Source organism: Acomys minous (genome assembly GCF_964271855.1).
Source record: "Acomys minous genome assembly, chromosome: 10".
NCBI lineage: Eukaryota > Metazoa > Chordata > Mammalia > Rodentia > Muridae > Acomys > Acomys minous.
This window is the reverse complement of record NC_140491.1, coordinates 95,154,033-95,173,966: the sequence shown is the minus strand read 5'-3', so window position 1 is coordinate 95,173,966 and position 19,934 is coordinate 95,154,033. Positions and strand designations below refer to the sequence as shown.

Below are 19,934 nucleotides of genomic sequence, written 5' to 3'. Positions count from 1 at the left end.
AGTCAGTCACAATGGCACAGAAAGAGAAAAGCCACCTACCTTGTACATCACATTTCCTTCCTCCATCAATTTCTGTAAAAGTATAATCAAAATATCAGGTTTGGAAGTAGCCATCGCCCAAGCGGCATTTCCTGCAAAACAAACAAGCTGTCAGGGGTTTTTCCTCAGCCCAGACGAAGCAGTGTTCTCTTCGGCAGCCCCAACCCTTGACAATACAAGCTGCAAGGACTCACCACAAGGCCAGTGCTGGGCAGTGTCTCAGCGCTCCTGGCATTAGGCCTCTGCACTCTGGAAAGCTGGTCTAAGCTTCTTGACTATTTTGTGCCACGCCAGCCCCACCCCCCCATGAAGACTCACTGATGCCCACGAAAGCTATCCTTATCACTCTACTAATAACAGAGAATAAGGTGTTCCCCTTCCCCCAAGAGTCAAGAAAAAGCATTAAGGGGCTAGAGAGATGGCTCAGTGGTTAAGAGCACTGCCTGCTCTTCCAAAGGACCCGGGTTCAATTCCCAGCACCCACATGGCAGTTCACAACTGCCTGTGACTCCAAGATCTGACACCCTCACACCAGCACACATAAATTAAAATTAAATAAAATATTTTTTAAAAAAGCATTAAATCCTCAAAGGCTCCTTTCTTCTCCCAGTATGACAGGAGTGGGAGAGGCTGATGTCCCCAAGGCCCGTGCACTCTGACCTAAGTCCCCTCGAGGTCCTAGCTTGGGCTCCCTGTCCCATCCCTGGTCTAGTTTCTATTTTGGTCTCTGCTGGCTACAGCCCTCTCTAGCCCTTAACCTAGCCTTGTGCTGTCACATGCATGCAACTCTGCCACTTACTATGAACTTGGGAAGCCACTGGGCTCCCGTGGTTTGTTTTTGGTTTTCAAGTAAAGAGATGGTATCCCCACTACAGGAACAAGGTAAAAATGGGAAACTGCTTAATACTGGGACAGACTGTTTTCCATGTAGCCTTCTACACCCAGACCTGCTTGTGGCCAAAGGGCCTAAATAGCAAACCAAAACGGGAACACTTCAGCAGTTGCTACGTATGCGCTGAATTTATGTGACGCTCCACTAGCCGCCTCATAACTCTCAGGTAACACCCACTCCCTGCTCCAAGGACTGCCTCCAGGTCTCTTCATAGAGATTGTGTGCCCCGGGGTCCCAACGTTCTCAGTCAAGCTGTCATTGGCAATCCTAGAACCACAGCTGTTCTCTAGAACCATGCAGGCAGGCCTTTTGGAGCCACCGATGCTCTACCTATCTGCAAGGAATACAACTTTGGTGGCTTGGATAAGAATGGCCTTCATAAGCTCATATATTTACTGTCTGGACTCCAGTTGGTGGAACTGTTTAGGAAGGATTAGGAGGTGTGGCCTTGTTGGAGGATCGATGTCATGGGGGTGGGGGGTGGGGCGGAAAGCTTTGAGGCTTCTAAAGCCCATGGCATTCCCAGTTAGCTCTCTGCTTCCTGTTTCTGAGTCAGATCTAAGCTCTCAGCTCCTGCTCTAGGTCTGCCTGCCTGCTGCCGTGCTCCCTACACCAGGTCGGTCACGGACTCACCCTCTCAACTGTTAACTCCTCAATAAACTCGTTCTTCTGTAAGTTGCCTTGGCCATGTTCTCATTACAGCAATTTAAAAAAAAAAAATCACACTTCCTGGTGTGAGTCTCCAGGCCGTTCGTGATTCCAGACTGCCCCTCCTCTTTAGCCTCTACTCTCTACCTACCTGAAAAGAATGTTAAAAGCTAGGGGCCTACAGATGGCTCAGCAGTTGAAGGCATTTGCCTCCAAGACTGGGGGCAAGAACTGACCTCTGTGTGTAGCTTGTATTCCCCCACACAAACAAAATGTAATTTTAAAATATTTACTTATTTATTTATTTGGTTTTTTGAGACAGGGTTTCTCTGTGTAACAGCTCTGGCTTTCCTGGAACTTGCTCTGTAGACCAGGCTGGCCTTGAACTCACAGAGATCCGCCTGCCTCTGCTTCCCAAGTGTTGGGATTAAAGGCGTGTGTCACCACCACCTGGCATAAAAATATAATTTTTAAAAGAGGAAAATCATAACTGCCTTCACTTTTCTGGATGATTGTAACTAAATGAGACAGAAGACAGATGAGAAGGAGTGGGAGAACAGAGGAGAGAGAGAGAGAGAGAGAGAGAGAGAGAGAGAGAGAGAGAGAGCGAGAGAGAGAGAGCGCGCATTCTGACGGCCTTAGCAGGCCATCTTCAGTTCTTTCAGGTAAGATGCTGGAAGCCACCCTTTGGCCCTGCTGAACAGAAGTGGGGGGGAGGGGGGGCTTACTGACCTAGTTTGGCTCCTTTTCTAAGCAGTGTAACAACTACCGCGGTGTTTCGACAACCGATGGCTCTGTCCAGGGGGCGCATCCCACTGTGGTCCACGTGTTCAATCACGGCTCCCTTTTCCACCAGATACAGCACCTAGAGCAGCGGGGATGGCACAGACCTGAGGAGCAGTCCCTGGCAGGAGCGGGGGTGGGGGTGGGGTCCTGCCCAGTTCTGCCTTCTGCCTGCAGAGCTACCAGTCTTAGCTTTATATCCATTTTAGATACCTCTGGCCATAAGGGGGCGTGGCAAATAAAGATAAAACTCAGGTGACACCAGGGAAAGGCGTGACAATGGCTAAAATGTCTCTGCTACAGTGACTGTCAGGGATGAGGAAGGCAAGCCCACAGGTGCAGACCAGTGTGTGCCTAAGTATGCGATCTGTGCCTGTCCCCACGTGCAAGGCCACAGACAGGACACATGGTCACCCTTTCACCTGCAATTAGCAATTGCTTCTGCAGTGATCTCCGGCAAGTTCCAGATACACAGACTCACACAGCCTGGGAGAACAAGCTGTAGACATGAGCAGCCTGGAACCAGATGGGCCTGTGTCACTCACTTTAGGGGTTTAGGAAAGACATGAGACAGTTAAGACTGTGAAGATGGCGTGACTGAGGTCATGGTGCACAGTCTGGGTGTAATGAAATATCTGCCTGTGTGCAACATGGGAAATGCTAAGGGGAAAAAAAACTACTTTGGCCACTTCAAATTTTCTACTTACTAAAAAAGAGACTCATATCCAGCTTAAATGGTTGTGTGTATCAACAGGGCATTTCCTATCAATCCATTCGGTACCCAAAAATGATACCAGAGCGGGTACTATCTACAAGGGAGGTTCTCAACCTGTGGGTCACGACCCCATGAATATACCTTTCACAGAGGTTGCCTGAGACCTTTAGAAAACAGATATTTACATTATGATTCCTAAGAGTAGCAAAATTATAATTATGAAGTAGCAACAAAAAATAATTTTATGGTATGTGTGGGTGGAGGGGGTCACTGTAACACGAGGAACTGTATTAAAGGATCACAGCGTTAGGAAGGTTGAGAACCACTGGTCTAGAATACAAAAAGAGCTACAACAATCATAAAACCAAACCAGCAAGTGGGTAAGGGACTTAAATAGATATTTCTCCAAAGGGGAGATACAGCAAGCATGTGAAAAAAGTAGTCAATTTCAGCCAGGCAGTGGTGGCGCACGCCTTTAATCCCAGCACTCCAGAGGCAGAGGCAGGCAGATCTCTGAGCTCACTCTGTAGAGTTCCAGCACAGCCAAGGCTACACAGAGAATTCCAGTCTCGAAAAAACCCAAAACCAAAAGCAAAACACACAAACAACAACAAACAAAACCCAAAACCCTCAATTCCACTAGCTGTCAGAGAAATGAAAACCAAAGCCACAATGAGTTGTCAACCCACACTCACAGGATTCTAATTATTTTAGAAAAGAGTGCATGTGTGGGGGCGGGGTATTAGTGGTGACCAGAAGACACTAGAGTCCCAAGAAGGAAGCTCCCAGCTGCTGTGAAAGGTGAGGCAGAGGGAGGTTGTGTAGTGGTGGGGTGTCCTTAGGAAGTTAAAAGCTGCCAAGGACAGCGGTGCACACCTGCCGTCAGGGTATTAGGGAGGTAGAGGCAAGAAGGTCAGCAGTGCAAGGCCAACCTTGGCTGCTATAGGGAGGGAGCTTGAGGCTAGCCTGGGCTGTGTGAGGCCGTATCTTTAAAAAACCAAAACCAAAACCAAAATGATTACATATGATCTGGTGGTTGCATTTCTGAGCATAAAACTATAGCCCAAAAGATTTGAGAGTGGGGTCTTTTAAGAGAGATTTGTCCAGTGGTATGTCTACTGATGGATGGAGAAGTAAAATCCCAGGCCCAGGTCAGGGCCTCTGCACAGCACGGCACGTGTCTCTCTGCCTCATCCTCTCACTAGACACGTGGGACTACAAAAGCAGAGTCCCACAGTGCTCTGGTGCCTACGCACGTCTGGGATGTGCTGCCTGGCAAAGGCACGGGGCCTGCCCTGGAAGAGGGCTCCCAGTTCTCAGTTTATAAGTTAAAATTGTAACTAAAAACAACCGGTACATTATAAACTATTTGTTTAATTAATACTTTGTATTAAGTGAATGTGGCTTCTGAGTGACCTATAGAGGAATTTTACTTGTACGTACCACATGATAAAATAAGACCATGAATGTGGCAAACATGTTCTGCTCCACGTCTGTAGAATATGGAGTTGGTAGGTATAGTGCCTTTAGCCTTTTAAGAGCACATTAAAATATTGATGAATAGTCATGGACTGAACTGCACGTAATACAGGCAACTGAGAAGGCCCCACATACCACATGGGCATGTGTGCGTGCACACACACACACACACACACACACACACACACACACACACACACACACACGGAGTCTGCAGTCAGACACAGCTCTGCACACTGCTGGGAACCCCTTCCCATGCTGACCCTAACCCTGCACACAGGAGCAGGTTGCACATGCCGGGAAGTGAGCATCCACGAGTACTCACGGTCTCTGCGTCACCGTAGAAGGCAGCTAGGTCCAAGGGAGTACGGCCATTTTTGTCTGTCTGGTCTATCTCAGCTCCTTCTTCGACCAGGTACTGGACCACTGCCCTGTGACCCTTCAGACAAGCCCAGCTCAGTGCTGACAGGCCTTCCTTGTCCAGGGAAGAAAGAGCAGCACCTGAGAGAAGAGTCCATTTATAACTGGGGGGCAGAAATGAAGATGCACTAAGTAGGCGCTCCAGTCTCCCAATCTGCTCTCCGACTGTTGAACAGTGGATCCCCCAAAATGGGAATCCCCCCTCAAGATTCTCAGGTAGAGGGGAGGAAAACAGCACCAGCCAGAGGAAGAACTTGTCTACCCAAAAAGAGATCTCCTGAGTTTCAGCGACTTGTTAGAACACCTGACAGGACAAGGTAGAAATCCAGACAATGACGGGTCGCTGTGGTGGGACCACACCCTGACCGGGACTGCTTAGCTGGTCATATCCTTGGCCCTTAAGTTCAAGTTTGATTTTACTTCAGGACCCCAAAGATGGACTTGAGGCTACTGGATCTTTGTCCGTCTTCCCACTGGGCCACACTCTCTCCCTTTTGGTTAATTGGCTTCTTTTTTTTTAATTTTTAATTTTTTTTAGTTTTTCGAGACAGGGTTTCTCTGCGTAGCCTTGGCTGTCCTGGACTCGCTTTGTAGACCAGGCTGGCCTCGAACTCACATGATCCACCTGCCTCTGCCTCCGGAGTGCTGGATTAAAGGTGTGTGCCACCACTGCCCAGCTTTAATTGGCTTCTTGAGGCGGGGAGGCGGGACCTGACCTGGGACACAGGTTTCCCAGGTTTGATAACACATTCTAACAACATGAATAAACCTGGGCTGCTGAGGGTCCCGCCATCTGGGTGCCTGCCTGTGAGTACGTCTGCCTGAGCAAGTCTACAAACCTGATGGCAGAGGGGCCTTACCAAAACTGAACAGTAAGCACCCAGGCTGCATCATGCCTTAGACAATCCACATGGCAAAAAAAAAAAAAAAAGACTAACTGGGAAGTTGAAAGTACTAGTGGGGCAGCTGAAGAAGCCAGCACACTGCAGCACGCCATACCTTTTGAAAGGAGGAACTCCACGGTGCTCAGGTGTCCTTCACAGGCAGCCACCATGAGAGGTGTCCGGCCCTGCTTGTCACTCAGGTTCACGTCGCAGCCCCGTTCCAAAAGCAGCCTGACAATCTAAAAGAAGCGCTGGGAATCAGCCCCACGCTGCGCCTGAGGCCTGTCTGTATGCCCAGGCGGTTTCTCCCTCTTTCCCACCTGTTGTGTGACATGCGGGCCCAAACGATCTTTATACTGTATTCTTTTCAACAGCATCGCCTATGCATTCTTTTAGTGTGCCTAACTATTATATGTACAGAAATCACATCCACCGGGTAGAAATAGTAGTGGGGGCCATGCCATCCCAATTTAGGTGACGATGGGATAGCCACATTGGGGTGGGGGTCAGAGGTTAACAGCATAGGAAGGTGCCAGTAGATGCCACTAAGGCTCCGAACTGGTCCTGAGGAGACGCACAGCTCCCTGTGTATCTGGGCTTCTGCAGCGATAGAGTCAACCAACCCATCTATAGATGGAATGCAAATACTGTGCCGTGATAAGGGACTCGAGATCTCTCAGACTTGACATCTGTAGACAATACTGGGAGGGGACACCGCTATGAGAGAAGGCTCTGAGGCAGGAGAGTGACTCCACACCCTGGGTCACACATACTTTGCTAAGGGGTGGACTGTTGTCAGAAGATAACTTTTAGCCAAAATTCTCAAAGTGAATTCTCGGCTCCAGCAGCGCAGTTTTCACGCCATGAAGGCTGGGGATAAAAAACCAGAGACTCGGGCAGGAGTCCTACGCACTCCTTGTGTTGGAGGAAGCCACTTTGTCTACAGGGTCGGCCTATAGGTTGCCGGGGGCACATTCCCTGTTTGCTACATGGCCAGAGTGGCAGAAGTGGCAAAGTCCTCCTATGCCTCCCACCTTCCCCTGAGTTAGGCAACACTGGGACAGGCAGAGGATAAGTCACAGACACCAGTCTTCTGTAATGAGTGGCCATGAAACTGTTTGTATGCACAGTGCAGGTGCAGCAAGGTGCCGAGTGTGGGTAGAGATGTGGCCACGGTTTCAAAAACAAAGGAGGAAGCTGCTGGACAAGGGCGCCCTGCTCCCTTCAGTGGAACATGGTGTAGGAATGTTTATTACAAGAAGCGCCATGACGGCAGCTCCTTTTCAAATATGTTGTGCAAACATGCCACAAAAGTCGTAGCAGCAGACACACCACAGTGAGCCCTCCTGGAGTCGAAACCACCGTGCCTCTGGCATGGCTGCCAGCCTTCTGCCCAGTCAGCCCAGCTGACTGTTCTTGTCCCATTGCGCTGGCCTCTGAGAAGCAGTCACGATGACAGACAGAGAAGCCAGGGACGGGAAAGAGCCTCAAGGGCCATGGGTGGCCTCAACAGCGAATCCCAGCCCCCACCCACTGCTCCCAAAGCATCTAGGGGTCCCCCTGGGTACCTGCCAATGTCCCTGGCGGGCTGCACAAAACAGAGGGGGTACTCCTCTCCTGTTGGCCCTTGACACGGCAGCTCCACGCTCCAGCAGCAGCTCGCAGACCTCCAGCTTTCCTCTCCCAGCAGCAGCAGTCAGGGCTAGGGGAAGGGGAAGGGGAAGGGGAAGGGGAAGGGGAAGGGGAAGGGGAGACAGGATTGTACCAGGTGCAGAGCAAGGGCCTTGAGAGCCTTCACTTATCACCTCCAGCATGTGGACCCTCTCCCTCCAAATCTGCGTGGATTCTGTGGTAGCTGTGATCAACAGAACACAGTGGCACTACGCTCGTGTCTGGGCCCGGGTCTCTGGAAACGAGCAACCTGTGCTATCCTTGAATGCTTGCTCTTGGGAGCCGTCTGCTAGGCTGTGAGGAAGACCAAGAATCTCTGGGGGTGATTAAGGCCGCATGCGCTGTGGACAGCCAGCCTCAGTGGACAGCCAGCGCTGTCAGGCCAGCCGTGTGTGAGCTGCCCTATGTAGGTCTGCCCCTCAAGTCAAGCTGCACCGCCTAGTGCTATGAGGTCAAAGACACCTTAGCTAGCCCTACCGCACTTTGCTTAAACCACAGATCCACTACGTTTGGGGCTTGTTTTCCTCAACAAGCGATAATGAGAACACAATACATCACAAACATACCAGGGTTCCACCTGGATCTGGCCTCTCGGCCTTAAGCCCAAATCCGTTCAATGAGATGGGTTAGGGTTAGGGTTAGGGTGACGAGCACTTGAGGTGCTTCCGGGAGGCCCCAGTTCAGTGCTAGCACATTAAGCTGCCCACAGACCATCTGTAACTCCAGCTCCAGAGAAGCCAGTGGCCTTTCCTGGCCTCCAGGGCCCCACCCTCCTGTGGCATACACAGAAAGAGACATATAAATGAAAATCAAAATCTTTTTCAAATACAAGGATTTACTGAGACAATCAAGAGTACCCACCCCATCACTCCTGCCTTGCTGAACAACAAGCCAGACTCAATGTTAAAAAAGAAAAGGCAAGGTCCCAAGGCGGATGTCACTGGGGCACAGTGGTGGAGGCCAGCACCGATGGGAAAGACCGTGCATGTGACTCACCTACATCCTGGCCTTTGCTTTGTCACAGGGACTATGTCCAAGAAAGGACAAAAGGAGGTGTCAATGACAACCCAGGCCAAAATACCAGCTTTTCAGCAGGACAAAATAGGCAGATGGTTCTGAGCCACATAAGATAAGATGCAAACCTGCTGCCAAGGAGGAAGAGGCTTAAGCACTGCGCTGGTACCATTTCCATGCCTGCTTAGAAGGCTGCTTTTAAATATATCCTCAATTTCCAGCTCCCAGAAGATAGCAGTATCCCTATAAACTACTGAAAGACGCAGACTTCTCAGCTACAAACAGGGAGAAGCAGAAGAAATCCTTCACAAGAGAGCAAGTTGATGCCAGGGATTGTATAAAAAGGGCCTGTTCTCCTCAGCAGCTGATGAAGCCAAGAAATGGAGGTGGGAAGAAGGGACCCGCACTTCTCATTGGTGGGAGTGACAGCGGGAAGACCGCAGTTGGAAAACAGGCCAGGAGAATGTACATTTGTGTGGCAGCACTCTTCACATGGCCTCAAGCTGGACACAGCCCACATCGCTATCAATAGTGGGAAATGCCACTGAACAATGCTGTCACACAGAGGGAAACTCACACATGTATAAAAATACATGCCCCACAGCTAAATACAACCCACAACACAATAGGCCAGTCTTACACATTCGACAAATGGCAAAGAACACACATTAAAAAAAAAAAACAACCCATTCTGAGCAGGGCAGTAGTGGCGCATGCCTTTAATCCCAGCACTAGGGAGGCAGAGGCAGGTGTATCTCTGTGAGTTCGAGGCCAGCCTGGTCTATAAAGAGAGTTCCAGGACAGCCAAGGCTACACAGAGAAACCCTGTCTTGAAAAACAAAAAAGAAAAAACAAACAAACAAAAACCCAAACATTCTGCAAGAGCAGTCTTAAGAGGGGATCTCAAACCCTCCTTCTGGAAAGAGTAGGGCCTAAGCTCTGCCCCCTCATCAAAGCTGGGACAGGGTGGTGGGGACCTCAGGAGCCCATGTACAGGAAGGCTGCTTTCCACACACATGTCTGTACATGCTCATCTCTTCAGACTCCTCTCACACGGCTGGCTGGTACTTGCTCCTCCTGGGGCCTCCACAAATACTATGCCATCGGGTTGGCTCCTAAGCCTCTGCCTTCTGCTCACAGTTACTCCAGCTCTGGTGACTGAGGTTAACCATGAGACAGATAGACAGACACAGACACAGATACCTACACTGCAGACCAGATAGCTGGGCCTGACACCTGTTGACGTCACCTGAGTTCCACTCCCAGCCTTGTGCAGGATGTCAGGAGTGAGTAAGGCAGGAGCCATGGGAGGGAACAGATTACCAGGGAAAACTCATCTCGGGAGCCTAGTGTCTGAAGCACAGGAAGACGGAAGGAACATGGTCTCCCCCAGGCCCCCAACCCATGCCATCCTTCTAGAAAGGAGAGCCAGTTCTCACTATGTTTCTGGTCCTGAGCCCCCTTCCCCCACCTCTCCAGGCATGAATGTGGACCTCACAGGCAGGGAGCACTGTCCCTCCCCGATGGCCCTGTCTCCCCAGCAGCTGGAGAGGTGAGTCCACAGACCATTCCTGCTCATTGTGAGCTCCTTCTCACACAGTGACACACCTGCTGCCTCCTCAGGAAGTAAGTCAGCACATCTCTCTAGTAAAACGTGCTCAAGGCACGCTGTTCTGACTGACCTCAGGTCTCTTGATTGTTTTTCCATAGACAGCACAGAAGGAGCAAGTCAGGGACCAGAGGAGGCAGTGGATCAGAAGCTGACACCAGCCTTTTCAGGCTTGGCCATGAGGACTCGTGGGCTAGCATCTGCCGACTGTCAGGATGTTCCAAAATCTACGAAGTACAGCACATCCTAATAGCATCGCTCAGCTCCTGGAAGTAGGACTGGCCCCTTTCTGTTCTCCAAAGAAGGGGTAAAGCTAGCCTGGGTCCCTGTGAGAAGTCAGAGCTGATGCCAAGGCAGCAATCACGGGCTTTGGTAGAAGGTGCAGAGGACCAGCACAGAGCAGCCAAGGACTCACGAGGCGTGAGGGGCCCAGAGTGGAGCAGTATTCCAGAATGCAGGCGTTTCAAGATGAGATAGAAACTACTGTTCGGTGTGTTTTCTGTGTTTGACCAGGGCAGTTGCCTCATTTTCAGTTAAGTAGTCAAACCAGAGCAGACTTAAGTGAAACACCCTAAGGCCCATCAAACGTTTAACTTCATTGTTTAATACACCATGACTACTGAAAGACCAAGGAATAAACACAACGGCCTCCACCGTATCTATTAGTACTAAACCGCAACCCCCAGAGCCACTGAAGCACACCGATGTGAGCGGCCAGTGTAGCACGCCTGGGGTTGTGATGTAAGTGGTTCCCATAGGAGCTTGGTCACCAGACAGGGCACTATTTCGAAGGACGAGGACGTGTGGCCTTGATGGAGAAGTGTGGGCGTTGAAGTTTTCAGAAGCCCCGAGTCAGGCCCTAGTGGCTCTCTCTTCCTGCTGCCTGTGGATCCGGATCTAAAACTCTAGGCTCCAGCACCATGTCTGCCTGCACGCTGCCATGCGACCCATGGACTAAGCCTCTGAAACTGTGAGCCAGCCCCAGTTGAATGATTCCTTTATAAAAGCTGCTGTGGTTGTGGTGTCTCTTCACTGACTGAGGCAATGTCAAAGGGCGGTCTACGGAATGTTTCTTTGTGCTATCAAGTCAAAGAGGTTCTTACGTGTGTGTGTGTGTGTGTGTGTGTGTGTGTGTGTGTGTGTGTGTGTGTGTGATGCGATGCAAACAGGCTCCTGCCCCTAGGGAGGAGAAGCCAGTCAAACCTAACTTGAATGGAAAGATAATCACTGACTCCAGTGTACGTTGAAACGTATAGTTTATGTACTGATGTGCTAAGGGCAAAGCAACCACCTTACCCTCAACAAAGCCAGTGGCCAAAGTGGTCCAAACCGGAAGATGAGAATCTGAGCCAGCCCCCATCCTTGCTGCAGGGAAGCCAGGATACAGTCTGTCCTGCCACAGTGATGGAGGTGACAACGCTCACGACTGTTGAGAGCTGGTGCTTGGGGACTTTTCACTGTAGACGGTCAGAGCGTGCCACGCCCAGATCTGCCTCTGGCAGAAAAGCTGTATTGATTATTTTTACTCAAGAGGCCCGAAGGAGCCCTGAGTACAGACGAGCTGCCCAGGGAGTGCCGGACATGAAATCACTGGATCACTGGGGAACACTTGCTGACCGTGCCCACACTACCTCTGTGTGTCCCATAGCCACTTGCGCACGCCTCGGCCTCACAGAGTCTGACACTGGCGTGCATTGCTCCAGCTCATGTGTCTTTTCTAATAGGGGTCTGGGCCTACCCCAGGGGTTATGAAGGATATAAAAATTGTATTGTTTTCTTCTCCTATAACATACACCATCTGAACGGATCTTCACAGGAGGCCTGCAAATGAGTCATGAAAGATCTTGGTGCCAGCTGCTGCTTTGGAATTTTCCTCCACTCAGGGACCCTCCTCCTCCTCCTTCCATGGCTGTATCCAACGAGGAGGAGAAAGGAATCAAGAGGCACACAGGGTCACGCACATGCGTGTGCACACAGAGACATGGGAATCCATGGGAAGAAGTGAATTAGGCCTTGGGTTTGATGGCGCTGCAGTGGTCGCTCTGCCTACCAAACACTTCCTTTTTTTTTTTTTTTTTTTTTTTTTGTTTGTGAAGAAGCTTCATTCCTGAGAGAAATGGGGCCTAAGTCGGGATCTCTGTTGCAGCTGCTACTGAAGTCTTGACAGTAACACATCAGACAGCCTGAGCTAAAAATAGGATCTGTGTGTCTCACCAGCCGACAGAGAAGCCGGAAGTTGGAGCGGCTGACAAGCTGACAAGCGTGCCCTGCCAGGCCTGGAGACAGGGCTGGATCCCACCCTCTTCTTTCTCCATAGCCGGATTTGATTTGCTGTGCGCTTGCTAATGCAGTCCGTTTGTGGGGGATTAAGAACCTGTCAGCACAGGTCCACTTTGCTCAGGCTCCAACCGGATCAGGTTCTGTACAGGAATTCCTAAGGAGATACTGCTGATGACAGACGGCAGGGCACGGGCTTCCTCCTCTGCCCAGAGATGGTATTTTTAGCCTTGTCATACAATCTCCCCAGGCGAGGATGCATCTCAAGTTTCAGCCGCCAAGGGGACTTTGGGATAGCATATTCCCATATTCGGAAGCATGGAGAGCTACGGCAAACAAACTCAAAACAAGCCCTGCTCAGGAATCCCAACCATCCTGCTGAGAAAGCCACCCTCAGCCCCAGCTCTAATGAGGGTCAGTGAACTTGGCTTGACCAGACCAAAAAAAAAAAAAAAGAGTGGGTGTGGGGGCGGGGTGTGAAAGACAGTACCAAGATGAGAGAAGAGGGCATTGCCCCTTTGTTCTGGGCCAGTGAGACAAACACAAAGCCCCAATCCATGTGAACATGCGACGGCTGAAGCCAGACACAAGCGGGCTTACTTGGCACGCCCTTAACGAGATGTCACCTGTGTAATTAAACCATGAGAAAAAGCACATAGCCTACCCTGACAATCCTGACTAATTCCACCTGGGCAGGCAGCACTGTCTTCTGAGCATGAGTAGATGCACTGTGGCAGATGTTCGTTTCAAGAAAAATCTGACTGACTCTCAGCCATCTGAGCTTATTGAAAACATCACCGAGAAACACTTCTTTGTACCATAAAATGGATCACTTGGCAGGATCTTTTACATATTGAATTTCTTCGGGCAAAAATTTGATTAAAAAAAGAGAGAGAGAGACAGAGAGAGAAAGAGGGGGAAAAAAAAAAGAAACAATCTGCAACTGTCAACTTGCTGGGAACACGGTCATTTCAGCATCAGGGCTGTTTATAAAATGTTATAACAGATCTGTCACTCACGCACACAGAGTGCAGCACTGCCGTGGTCCAGGACAGCTCAGTTTGAGGATGAGAATGAAGGTTGCCCATCGTTTGCTTCTTGGATCTGACCTGGGGACTTGGAAAGGTGACAGAGACCACAGCTCTGTGCCAGACAACCATCTCTCATACATTCCATATGGAAAATCCAAACTGATCATCATGGCCAGCTACAAGCTCTTAAGCAAGAGTCTGCACCCGGTATCCACACTGGCTCCAAGGTTGCCATGAGCAGACTGGCTCAGTTCTGTGTGTTCATTTATGCAATTTACATTAATAGAAAGCAGTAGAGGTCTCAGAAAGGTCACCTCATTGCGGAGGTACATGTGACATGTGACCAGTACATGTGACAACGATCCATTTTGTGACTTGGGACAAGAGGTCCGACTTTCCGTAGCTCAGTTCCTGTAACCTCATGCAAGTGCACTTGACAGTGATCTCAAAGTGTGCTTACTGAGACTCAACAGGCCCTACCTGTGGGGTTCTGTGCAAAGCAATGAAGCATAGTAAGCTCTTCACACGCTGCATAGTGTATCGTTAAAATAGGTTAGTGGGGCTGGAGGGATGAAATCTGGTATATTACTTAGTAATATTAGTGTCTTAGTAAGCATATCGGTATCTTAGCATCGTAACTCTAGCTGCATGTGATAGCTCTTGACTATTTGTCAGCTGCATATCCATGAACTCACTTTATACACAAGCAACAATTGATATTCTTATCTGTTGGAAACGAAGAAAGTAAGGCCCAGAAAAGCCCACCAGCTTGCCCGAGGTCGCACAAAAGAGGGAGGCTGGCTGCCCTCTAGGAAGTCTCCTCTAAAGACACCGAACTCAGGCGACTGTTTGTGGATGTCTTTAGAAGGAAAAGACAGACAGTGGCTCTGTGATCCCTAAGGGCTGCGGTGTTTTTCTCATGGGCAGTAAGAACAGTCTGTGATGGCTGTGTTGCCTTCTCACTCTGACCACAGGGCTCCTGAGGCCTGAACAACAGTACATCTTATTAAAAGCAGCCAGTGCCGCTGTGTAGCACATGCATCCAAGATGGTACCTGGATCAGGGTCCTCCCTCCCTTTTGCCTCTATTCTGATATTACTTCAAATATATCTTGGGAATAACGTGTGCTAAAAATATCATAACGTATATAATATATATAACATATGTATAATGTATATAACATACATAACAAATTCAGCTTAAACACAACTTCCTAAAATACAGATGGCATTAATCCTACTTCATATGCACTCTGTTCCTCTAAAAATCTGCATGAAGACCACAGCTCTGAACAGCTGTCACTCCTAAAGTATGCTGAAGATGTTGACACTTCAGATAGGTCCAGCAACTTGCCGTTACGCTGATGGTGTGCCTGATGCCACTGAGGGCATGGCGACAGTGAGATGGACAGAGTCATGGGGAAGACACCACCCCAATCTGACAGGCTATATTTTGGGATAGAGGTGGCCAGGTTCTGCCCAGAAATAGCCAACAGTGAAGTAGGCCTAGTTTATATCCTACAACCCACTAGGAAGTGCACGCATGTGCGTGTGCACACTCCATAGCTCAAATCTCCCGCTCTGCTTACAGAGGAGAAAAATTCATCTTACCTTATGAACAGCAGTAAAGCAAATGTCTTTAGCAGCTTTGGCAATGGGAGCCAATTATTTACAACGACCACACTCCTTTGTAAGTGTTCACCAACAAAAATAGCACAGACACAAGACCTGACCCACCACACAAAGGGTCTCAGTCAGTTCTAACCAACTCTGATGGGACACGCTGGCACATCTTCCTTCAAAAACTAGAGTAGGATGACATCCTCTAGAGGCAGCTAACATCCTATATTTTCAAAGCCCAGGATGAAGGCACTGAGGACACAACCAAGGCTGCTTTGCTGGAGAGCAGGTGAGGGCCCAGGAGAGGGAGATGTTATAGATACAAGGAGGAAGGTGGTGAGCAGGAGCCATGCTCACACTACACCAGGCCGTAGTACACTCAGCGGCTGGCAGACCCCACCACCGCTACCACGCAAACAGGGCTGCTGTGAATCCAACAAAGCAGGACAGGACTACCACCAAACAGAATCATGTCATTGGCTCCTTGGCCTGCCCCCATCTACTGAATACTTCTCCACTAATTCTATAAAATGAACATCCTATCCCTTAAAGCCTTAAGTTCCCTCCCCCCCCCCCCCCCCCCGCCCACTTGGTCAGAACCCACACAGCAAGCCCTAGATTAGACCAACCCTGATTAGACCAACCCTGTCCATTGTCTGTTCAGCAGCCACAAGGAGATGTGTAACTGATAGGGCAAGTGGCCAACACCTCTACCCCTGCAGAAACTCCCTGGGACAGCACTAGGCCAAACAGTCACATGGAAGCAAGAAACATAGGAATTCCAACCTTCCAGATGCCCACAGTGTGTGGACCATAGCCTCTCTTCATAACAGACAAAAGCAAACAAACCTCGACAGGAGAGGGAGCTGCGAAACCAGGCAGATGAGAGACCTATGGGAGAGAAACCTTTGCCCTCAGAAGAGGCTGGAAATGAGGGCCCTGTTTCCATCTATTCCAAGAGTGGGGCTAAACAGCCAGAAGTCTGCCAATTGCCACAGGACAGCATTAGGTCACCGGGTAAGTGGCCCTTGTCATTTTGGCTTTGGCTGACTCACATCAAACACTGACATGGAGACAGTAACTCAATTCAGTCGGGACTTGGTGGGAGCCAGGACTGACTCGTCACGGCTGTGGAATGCTGGGACAGATAACCCCAGCATCGGATGGGCTCCTGCCCAGAAACTGGGCGACCATCATCGTCTGACAGTCTGTGGGGGTCAGAGTGGTAGCCTCAAGGGCAGTGCGGTTTCTGCTAACAGGTGAGATTCCTTATTCTCCATGGAAGATGAGGAGGAGGAGGAGGAGGAGGAGGAGGAAGAAGAGGAAGAGGAGGAGGGAAAGGAAGAAGGCAGGAGGGAGGGAAAAAGTAACTACAGAACTTACTTTGAAGGGCTTGCCTCTCAACACTGGGCAGATAGCCTGGGCAACAGTGCGGTGAAACGGAAGGTTTTTTACACAAAGCCCTCTGCTCCCCAAAGCAGCAGGACTTAGGAATTTCCTAAAAACCTATGGGTTCGTTGCAGCACCCAGACTAAACACTGTTTTAGATCAGAGTCTTTAGACTCTGTAATAAAGCCCCTGCCTTTCTAAGCCAGCACCTTCATGACCATCAGCAGTGAGATGTGATGCTCTAGCACTAAGGGCACAAGGCCACGCCTCCTCCTGACCACCCGACTCCATGAGGTAGGTCTCTCACTGGCCTTTCTGGCCCAGAGTAATCATCAGACAACCCACTGCTTTCAATCAGTAGGGGTCATGATGCCCACACTTGGGCCCTGTGAAGCAGGTGCACAGAGCCTGCAAGAGCCGGTCCAGACAGGACAGTGGGGAAGGACTTTGTGTAGGAGCTGGGGTCCGGCTCCAAGCATCTCACGCTGTGGGAGCGGATGCTGCAAGCCAAACTGGGTAGAGACACTGCATAGGAAACAGTGCACCCTTCAAAGACGGGGGAGGGGGTGAGCCTGAACCAGATGTGGAAACCACCTGTATACACCTGCCAGCCAGTATCTTAAAGCCAGGTTGTTTATAGCTAACCCTACACAGAGCGGACTTGTGAATCAAGTCAAGGGTCCCAGGAGAAATATGCTGAGTGCATTTTCCATGTAAACACCTGTCGTTCCTCGGCCTTCCCTCAGTCTATGTAGGAGTCACTGTCGGGATTCTGGCCTAGGCTGTGGCCAACACACAAAGGCCTGCTCACTAGACAAAACTCCAGCATGGGCACAGATTCCCACCCCTAGCCAAGAAGCTGTTTGCAACCAAGAGCTGCTAGGAGAGGGAAAATCAGTTTTCTTCAACAAGTTGGATGAGGGTTCTGGGAAGGGGAAGGGGAAGGAGAATATGGCCAAGATATTGTATGAAGTTCTCAAAATATAACAAAAGAAAGAAAACCCCCAAATCAAAAAACCTCTTGGCTGATTAAATTCATCTAAGTCCCTACTGACGACAGAAAGAACTGTTTTCCCAGGTCACGACGTCTGGACATTGCTATAAGGCCTTCTCAGAGAAGGACTGAACGCTTCTTCTGCCTTCTCACCAGGCTCACGTACAATCGTGAGGAGAAGAACCTTGTCAACAATCTCAGTGCAGTGTGTGGAAGCTGGTCAGTCTCTGATGGGAACACAGCTCCAGCCAGTCCCTGGGTTCTGGGCAGGTGAGTGCCTGAAGCGGAGACCGCAGCCCTGCTGAGCCTAGACTTCGCACTCTGAAGAAGCGCGAGATAATACACGGGTACTTTTTTTTTTTTTTAGTGAGAAGTCTTTAATTTCTCAAGTGTCTCTTTCGACATTGACCAACTGGCAAAATCTCAATGGGGAGGGGACAGAAACTCAGGATGACCCGCACCATCTGCAGTCCTACTCGTCCCCTGCAACCCATGCCGTGCCTCACTCCTCCTCCTCCTCCTCCTCCTCCTCCTCCTCCTCCTCCTCCTCCGGTCTACAGCAATCCACAGGAAGCCGGCTGATGGTGGCTTCTGAGAACAGCCGTGTGGCCCTGAAGGGTAGCCTGCTCTCCCACCAGGAAACGCTCCCAGGCTTCTCCCAAGTGTGAGCTGTCTAATAAACTTTCCAAACCACCATCTGCTCTGTTAGGAAAGATCTCTGAGGCAATTCGAAAACAAATCTGTGCAAGAGAAATGGCGATCGTATGTGTGGTACACAAAGTGGGGAAACGTCGCAAGCACCGCGGTCACATCCGCCGGATGCAAAGTTTCAAAGCAGTGGCATCTCCATTCATCTGAATGTTAATCTATCTTCCCACTAACCCAGGCAGACCCCTCCCCCGACTGACAGAAAGGGGCTTTAAAAGGTATTAAGTATTTCAGACGTGGGTGGGGGTGGGGCGGCTGCAAGACCCGAGTTCTATCCTCATTCTACAAGGCGGAGCAAGTCATACTTTTCCTACTGAGCCACCTTTGAGTCCCTTGACAATGGGACTACCGCCTGGCACCCCTGGCAGGCTGGCATCAAGGGAGCATCAGGTAGGGTTAGGACATGTGCAAATCCGAAGCCTTACTAAGCCTTTTCCATCAGCTATTCCTCAAGTGCATGGTAACTGCTGGGCCTATACCTCAAAATGAGTCCCTAAGAAGTTTTACTACGCATACGGCAAGTTTAAAAAGGCTTTCAGCTTCAAATGCCTCGTGACAAAATGAAAACAGGATGACATGTATCACTAGTCACTCTTAAGACAATCGGGCCACAGCGGGGCTGCGGCAACACTCGAGCGGCCCCTGACTACACCCAGTGGAAGGGTAATTACCTGTTTCTCCCCACAATGTGTCGGTGGCATTGACTTCGATTTCATGTTCCTCTGCCATTCCCAGCAAGCACTGGACCACCTGTCAGACGTGGCAAGGTGATTTAATGAGCTCTCAGAGCAATGGGTGCTTATTATAGCCCATATATCAAAGGAGAGAGTGTTGTTTTTCTAACCATTATTATCTTGTGCTGCACAAGTGGAGAAAACAGAATGAAAACCATTTGCAAGCATAATTCGTATGCTAGTCACACTTTCCCTTGGAGAATTAAAAAAAAAAGAAAGAAAGAAAGAAAGAAAGAAATACAACAGTCTCAGTGAATTTCAGCAACTCTGTTCAGGTACTCAGAATTCTAATGAATTCCAACATGACCCAAATATGCCAACGTAATCAACAAAGGACCCAGCAGATCACATAAAGTGCAGCTTCTGCATAAATCACCATTAAGCCATCCTTCATGAGGAAAGAAAACACGGTGATATAGACATTTTTACAACGAGAGTTTTTCTTTTAGTACTGTCCAGATGATTCTGCTACTGACAACACTGTTTCTCTCCCTTCTGGGCATCTTCCTGTCAAAGAGCAGAGCAGGTCCCAAGCTGGGAGCAGGAAAGCTTGCTCTTGAGGAATATCTGTGCCCTGGACCAGAGCCAGCGTCACCCTGCGTGACAGGAGAATCCGACAAAGCCATTTTCCAGGCTCCCCCATCCATACTGTTTGCAGTACACTGACTGGGTCTACTCCCAACCCGTGGAAGCTCTGAGTGCTCCATAAACGGCAGGAGGAAACCACAGACCTTACCACGGAGTGATTATGTGGAACTGTATATGGTCTGGCACATACCTGCCACAATCACAACATTCGTAAGGATTGGACAGGAGGACTCTGGGTCAGGGGAGGGCAAAACAGGGATGCAAGTGAGGTCCTGTACTCTGGAGATGGAGAGAGCAGGCCTGAGCTGGGAAGGCAGTGGCTTCTAGAAGCTACCAACGCCAAGACAGGTTCTCTCCTGGAGCCTTCAGAGAGAAGCCTGGCCTCGTCTCACCTCAATTTTATATTTTGGACACCCCACCCCCACCCCCTACTCCAGAGC

The 19,934-nt window shown here is 49.8% G+C and overlaps 1 protein-coding gene across 7 annotated transcripts in view; it reads right to left on the bottom strand.

Annotated features, from left to right (window-relative positions):
* Positions 1–19,934, bottom strand: part of TANC1 (tetratricopeptide repeat, ankyrin repeat and coiled-coil containing 1) — a 227,884-nt gene that overhangs the window by 6,643 nt on the left and 201,307 nt on the right. For all 7 annotated transcript variants that reach the window (XM_084800042.1, XM_084800045.1, XM_084800043.1 and 4 more), the window contains 6 exons: positions 18,844–18,922; positions 7,429–7,562; positions 5,976–6,099; positions 4,882–5,057; positions 2,312–2,444; positions 40–131 (listed from right to left, as the gene is read on the bottom strand). In XM_084800042.1, the coding sequence (XP_084656168.1) occupies positions 40–131; positions 2,312–2,444; positions 4,882–5,057; positions 5,976–6,099; positions 7,429–7,562; positions 18,844–18,922 (738 nt within the window). The remainder of the gene's footprint in view (positions 1–39; positions 132–2,311; positions 2,445–4,881; positions 5,058–5,975; positions 6,100–7,428; positions 7,563–18,843; positions 18,923–19,934) is intronic.